The following is a 7,080-nucleotide window of genomic DNA, read 5'->3' as shown; positions in this document are numbered from 1 at the left end:
GGATTTCTTTCAAACCGTTTTTCATAAGCCTTCATCCTTAGCTAGACCCCGTCTCTATCGATAAAGCCGATCCTATCATATTTAAATTATTATTTTTATATAATAATATAATAAATATTATCATCAATTAATATTTTACAAATATTACTTATACTAATTAATTTAAAATATTTTATGAATTATAATACAATAACTTAATAAAAATATTAAGATTATCTTATTTTTGATAACTTAATGAATATATAATTGATAGCATCTCATATTACTTTTTTTTTGCTATACTTAAAAAGTTATGTTTCTTCAAATAAATCGACATTACCGACCTTATCCTAAAAGGAAATTATGTCTAACCGACTTGAGATTATTGACTATCACCTACTCTTACTTTGAATATTAAGCACAGACGACAAGTCATATCGATCATCTCATATCCTCACTTTGAATATTTTGCTATATTCATTACTCATCATATTATCGACCACGTTCTACCCTCACATTGTACAATTTGCTCCATCTGACTCGTCATTATCAACGAACACATATCCTCACTTTGAACATTATGCACTAACTAACTCATCATTATCGATCACATTACACCCTCCTTTTGGGCATTTTGATCTAATTCGAACCATCATTCTTATTAAAAATTAGATCATTCTCTTAATTCATCATCGCACCCACATATACCATCATCATTTTAATCGTGTAATACCCCATCTAAAATTCGTATCAGTTGAGACTCAAACCCTAGTCTCAAATTTGAAATTTGAACACTTTAACAACTACACCACTTGTGATTGTTGAATTTAATTTATAATTTTGTGTATATATATATTTATATATATATATATATATATATATATATATATTGTCTATAAACTCATAAGAAGGAGACAAATAATCAAACAAATTCATCTACAACTCGTCACATTATCAGCCACCTTCTACCCTCACATTTTCTACCCTCACATTGATCATTTTGCTCCACCTGATTCGTTATAGTCAATCACACTACACCTTTACTTTGGACATTTTGATTCAATTTGAACCATCATTCCCATTTTAATATTTATAATACCCTTCTAAAATCTGACCATTTCCTTAATTCATCATCGTACACATATACAATTTAATCTATATAATATCCCTCTAAAATTTGACAATTTCCTTAATACATCGTATCACCTACTTATAACATCATCATTTTAATCTTTATAATACACCATCTAAAATTCGTATCCGCTAGGACTCGAACATTTGTCTCAAGTTTGAAATGTGAACAATTTAATCACCACTTATGATTGTTAAATTTATTTTATAATTTTGTATATGTATATGTATATATATTTTGTATATAAACTCATAAAAGAAAGAAAAATAATAAAAAAATATTTTTTTATTTAAATATATCACGAATTAATAAATAAGTCTTACAAAATTAAGAAAATTAATACAAAATTTTAAAATTATATAAACGCAATGACGTCTATTTATCCAACTTTAAATAATCATTATTAGCTTAATTGATTTCATTTATCAAACTTTATATTAAATTAAAATATAGATCATTATTAGTTTAGTTAGTTAAAATGTTAAACTTATATTTTTAATGATTTTTAATAATGTAATAAGTTTATTAAATTTTGTGTTGAATTTAAAATATAAAATTTTATTAGTTTTGATTTTGTTATATTACAAGTTTGAAACTTATATATACACATATTTAATTTAATTTTTAACTATTTTAAATTTATTGTTGGTGGGTCAACCCACAACCCGACCGGTTTTACTTGTTTTTATATGTTTCAAGTTTGAAACTTATACTATATTTAATTTAAGTTTTAACCATTTTAAATTTATGGGCGAGTCAACCCATGACCCGATCCAAATATATATATTACTCTCACGTATATATTCAAATTAAACATAACTTTCGACCCGGCAATATAAATACTTTGAAATTAAGCATTATTATATATATATATATATATATATATATTTGTTAAAAGATTAAACTTATATTGTTAAGAATATTTCGCGTTCATCAAATTTTGTATTGAATTTAAAATACAAAATTTTATTAGTATAATTGGTTAAAAAGTTATACTTATTTTTGTTAGATTGCAAATTCAAAACATATAACATTTTTATTTTTAACCGTTTTAAATTTATGGACATGTCAACCCACGATCTGAACCAAGTATTTATTTACTTTAACGTATATATCCAAATTAACCATAACTCTTGACCCAATAATACGAACACTTTAAAATTAAGCATTATTATATATATATAAATTAATTAAGAAGTTAAACTTATATTGTTAAAAATGTTGCATATTCATAAAATTTTATATTGAATTTAAAATATAAATTCGTATTAACCTAATTGGTTAAATGATTGTCCTAATTTTATTTTACTAAAAAATGCATAGAAAAAAACTCTAATAAAGTCTATTATTTGTCAAGTAATCACAAATACAAAACACAGCTTAAAAATATTATTTTTATTATTATATAAGAGAATTGTATTATTAATTTATAAAAAAAATAAATTGTAGAAGCAAATGCAACCATTTTGCAATTGTATTATTTAATCTAATTTAAAGATTATAATTATGTTTATTCTTGTTAATTCTAATTTTTGTAACTAAATTTAATTTTTAACATTTAATATTTTTTAATATAATAAATTTAAAAAAAAATATGATAAATATTTTTAATTTTTAGTTTTTGTATAACATTTCAGTAAGGTATAAAGTATGAATACAAAATTAAAGTATGTCGTGCCGACACACATTAAAATTAATGACGAAAAATAATATGAGACATTCTTGAAATTACAGACAACAAAATTAAAGTTTCTTTGGCTGCATGCACAAATTTACTAGAATCAGGTGAAATTAAAGAGGGGAAGGAAGTATACTTACATGATTGGTTTAGTAGAGAAGAATGAGTCATTAGAGAACCGGACATATGTCTTGACTCAGTTTCTCTGCCACATCTCTTATGCTTTTCAGGTTGAGTTTAATCTCTCTGCATAATCTGCCTTCAACCAGGCTAACCGGCAACCATATCTTTGGTTTCACATCAACTGAATATGTAAGAACCGTGTAAAGTTGTTGTTGTTGGCCTACTGACAGTTCAACACCTTCACATCTTTCCATGTACTGCACCACATAATCTCTGGATAGACATCAGATCTTATAAATGGATTAAAATAAGTGAAAAGAAACCCAACAAAATTCATAGATAGATTTCAGTCCTTCATTTGAAAACACCATTTCGAACAAATTTCTCTCCTGATGTTGGAGATCACATTTGAAAACTAGATGTAGCTGACTTAGTGTGATTCAGATTCAGAAATTCAGTGCCGGCTTCTCAATGAGATAAGGATCTATTAGAGATATTTCAGAAACATAACAGGCCACTACCATTAGCAGATATTATACATTAGTAGTGGGCAGTTATTTATGTTATTAATTTGTAAACATGCATTCTGTAAATAATACTGAATACTATTACAAAATCAGTTTCAGAGTTCATGTCCCTCTGATCTGAAATCTTCCTATACATCTATTGTTCTTTTCTAATTGGATCCGAATTAAAAAACAAAACGTTTTGTTATAAGTGGGGGTTGAGAATAAATAGGACAAATATGATTGTATAGAAGACAAATAACTAACCCAAACATAGTGCACTGCCGAATTATGCAGCAAATGCAAAAATTGAAAAAAGAAAATACTAAGAAGCATAATAGTAATAAAGTTGAAAGTCAATACAGGGATCCTAAAAGACCGATAATAATAGCAATATAGTTTTTTCTCTAAAAAATAAGCATATGGGGATTAAGTTTATTCATACAAGAATGTGTAAATAGTAGAAGAATGGATCTATTAGTGAATAGTATAAGGGTAATATTGTAATAATTAGTAGAGTAATTTAGTAGGTTAGTAAGTTATAAATAGTAGAATATGTATTATCTGTAGACATGAATGGTGAATATTGAATCTGACTTCTCTCATCTAAAAGCTTAGGCAATAATATGTAACACATAGGGTTGGGCTCAAGGGTTAGTCAATTTTGTGGTGGAGATGCAACGACATGGACGATCAAGATTCATATTCTAGACAGATCAACGGTTAGAGAAAAGTATGAAATAGGCCCTTGAAGTTTATGATGCTAGTTATTATTACCTCAAGTTATTAGTTTGTTAAGAACATGTGGCAACCTCTATATTATAGGGGTGAAAGTTTCAGACCCAAGAACCGACTCAACTGAGCCAACTTTATAAGCGACCAAGTCGAACCGTAGTTCAATCGCTATCTGACAACTTGAAGATCTTGGAAAACTGGTGCCGGTTAGGATGAAAAATTTGAGTGAAACAACTGACTAAACAGTAGCAAAACACCAACTATAGTTGTTATACTTATTTACTCTATTTATTTAGGGCTTGTTTGATTTTGGTGATGATTTTAACCACAATAAGACTCTCATCTACTAATGAGAAAGAGAAAAAAATAGTAAAAATTTATGTTTGGTTATGTTTTCTTTTTATTTTTTTAAAACTCTACTAATTTTGATCTAATATTTTGTGATTAAAACCTACTTCAACCTATATGTAAAGTGTTTGGAATAATCTTTTGTGAAAAAATAAAATCAACCACTACTTCTCTACACTTATCAAGAAAGGTATACCGAAGAATATGAATAACTTATGAATGGAGTTGAGATTTTCTCAGTTATAAAAGTACACAATGATTTTTGTTAAGTTATAAAGCGTACACTTATAATAAACTCTAAGAAGTTAATTAGATTTTAACTCTAAGAAGTTAATTAGAGTTTAACTCTAAGAAGTTAATTAGAGTTTATCGGGTTCGTGTTTAGATTTGAGTTTAGTCCAGACCAAGAGTTATTTCAGTTATATTACCGGAATATTTACTCTATAAATATGTTATTGTTAAAGGTTTCCAAACAGTAGATATAATTTTAGAGAGATAAACAGGATAAGACAAAAATATGTGATATAACAGTGTGATAATTGTGAAGTGGACGTAGCTTTTTTAAGTGAACAGTCACTATAAATCTTTGGGATCCAAATCTTAACATTTTTTTCTCATTTAAACCTTAGGCCATTTCTTTCTCCCCTCTTTCTTTCTGTCTAACTCATTTCTATTACATAACCCTACTTCAAACCTTTTAAACCAAGCCATAGTAGTAGGGATATAAAGGTAATATTGTGCTTTAGTAGAGTATGTTAGTGGGTTAGTAACTTCCTTCTTCAACTATCATTAATCACAGTAGCTACATTTATACTATGTACTAATATATCCCTAGTAGTTACACAAAGTTAAGAGGATAAATAAAGACTTTAGAACTTCACAAAATAATTCAAGTAAGATGAAATATTTGTATGGATGTCATAATGTGCTAGAACTATTTAAGTAACAAGTAGATATCAATACACAGACCACAATCACCCTATGCAAGAATGATTTCAATTCCTAATAAACATACATGTTCCACAAACATCCAAACTAGTTTAATAGAGATGATGCTTTTTATATGCATACCAAGGGCAGATAAGTTCTTTTTCTTTGACATCGAGTTTATTCTCGAGTTAGCTAGCACACAAACTCACAATCATGAGCCATTACCCAGTTTAAATTAGAGCTTTCTTAGCAGTTAAAATGTTATACCATGGACTGAGAAGTCTGACCTGTTCGATAGACCATTTTCCTTCAAAGAGTTGAAAGTCTCCTTCAATCATCTTAAATTCAATATCACGTCTTTGACTAGAAGAAAAACAAATAAGATCTTTTTCATAACAATCAACAATGCCTTTTGCTTTAAAGTTCAGTCCAAATGCCAGTTCCTGCTGTCCAACCTGATTACTCGGGTGAATTATAAATTGATTATTCAAACTGCAAGAATTATTCGAATGTAACATGAGAAGTTATAGTACTAATCTGCAATGAGAAGTTAACCTGAAGTAAACGGGCGAAGTTGTCTCCCTTCTCGAGTAATTGACTGATAGTGAGGTTGGGAATGAATTCAGCCAATCTAGCGTAATCAGTCAAAATGTTCCAGACTGTTTGGAGATTCGCCTCGATGGGAATCCTGGACCTGATTCTACGGGAGTTATTCCCAGTATTTTCTATCTCAATCTCAATATCATCGATAGAAGGCGTGCAGTACTCGTCTTCAACATCCACAGCTACAGCCTCGACAGATGCAACTTCACCTTCAACATCCTCATCAACAGAGACGTCGTGGTTGGTGGAAGAATTTGCGGAGGAGGATCTGAAATACGACAAGGAGACGGACGGTAATGGCGGTGGAGTTGTACTTGCGACAGAGCGGCTGGAATTCTTCTTCGGTGATGCAAAGAAGGAATTGACGGCGACTCCTACTACTTGCCGGGAGGAAGGACGGAGATGAGAAAGGGAATCGGAGAAGATTGCCAGTGGCTGGGCCAGTACGGTCATCTCTTCTGCCTAATGAACGAACTGACCTTGTTTCTTCTTTTCTTTTTCTTTTTCCTTTTTTTCTACTTCTTGGTCGTGAGTCTTCCGGAACTACGATCATTTCGGTTTTCAATTTATGGATAAAGGTGAAATAGTAAAAGAAATACATTAATATGTATATATATTTTAACTAATTAAGTAAGGCCTTATTTGGATTGGGTTTTGCTAAAAAATGGAAAAAAGTAATGATTGGTAGAGGTGTCAAAAGTGAACTCGACCCGCCAACTCGACACGAGTCGACCCGAAGAATATTGGGTTAGGGTAGCGGGTTTTCGGGTTTGAATCATTTCGGGTCAGACCCAAAACATAACCTGAAAAAGAAAATTGGGTTGGATTGGGTTCGGGTCAACCCGGGTTGACCTGAATTAAAAAATCAGGTCACTCATCAACCGCAACCCACCCAACCCACCTAATATATTAATAAAAAAAATAACTTGTCTACCTTACAAAAAAACCCTAACCCTAACGGGCCTAACCCATATCCTTAATTTCTATTCCTTTTCTTCCTTCCGCCTTTTTCACTCTTCCTTTTCTTCCATCTTTCTCACTTCTCT

At 29.9% G+C, this 7,080-nt stretch overlaps 1 protein-coding gene across 2 annotated transcripts; it reads right to left on the bottom strand.

Annotated features, from left to right (window-relative positions):
• Window positions 1–2,773: 2,773 nt before the first annotated feature.
• LOC124917480 lies at window positions 2,774–6,582 on the bottom strand. 2 transcript variants are annotated; one of them, XM_047457899.1, is made up of 3 exons: window positions 5,987–6,582; window positions 5,719–5,886; window positions 2,774–3,169 (listed from the first exon to the last, which is right to left on the bottom strand). In XM_047457899.1, the coding sequence occupies exons 1-3, from the start codon at window positions 6,485–6,487 to the stop codon at window positions 2,960–2,962; spliced, it is 879 nt and encodes a 292-aa protein (XP_047313855.1). In that variant the 5' UTR covers window positions 6,488–6,582; the 3' UTR covers window positions 2,774–2,959. The 2 variants fall into 2 exon arrangements, with proteins under 2 accessions (XP_047313855.1, XP_047313857.1); XM_047457901.1 differs by having other exon boundaries at window positions 3,003–3,185.
• Window positions 6,583–7,080: the final 498 nt, after the last annotated feature.

Source organism: Impatiens glandulifera, unplaced genomic scaffold, assembly GCF_907164915.1.
Source record: "Impatiens glandulifera unplaced genomic scaffold, dImpGla2.1, whole genome shotgun sequence".
Taxonomy (NCBI): domain Eukaryota; kingdom Viridiplantae; phylum Streptophyta; class Magnoliopsida; order Ericales; family Balsaminaceae; genus Impatiens; species Impatiens glandulifera.
The sequence above is the reverse complement of the archived record's forward strand: the minus strand, read 5'-3'. Positions and strand labels throughout refer to the sequence as shown.

Excerpts from the sequence above, each read along its gene's own strand:
- LOC124917480 (XM_047457899.1), bottom strand. The coding sequence starts at position 6,487 with ATGACCGTACTGGCCCAGCCACTGGCAATCTTCTCCGATTCCCTTTCT. Across the intron at positions 5,887-5,986 it reads ACTTCGCCCGTTTACTTCAG|GTTGGACAGCAGGAACTGGC; the intron begins GTTAACTTCTCA and ends CCGAGTAATCAG. Across the intron at positions 3,170-5,718 it reads GAAAATGGTCTATCGAACAG|TACATGGAAAGATGTGAAGG; the intron begins GTCAGACTTCTC and ends TATGTGGTGCAG.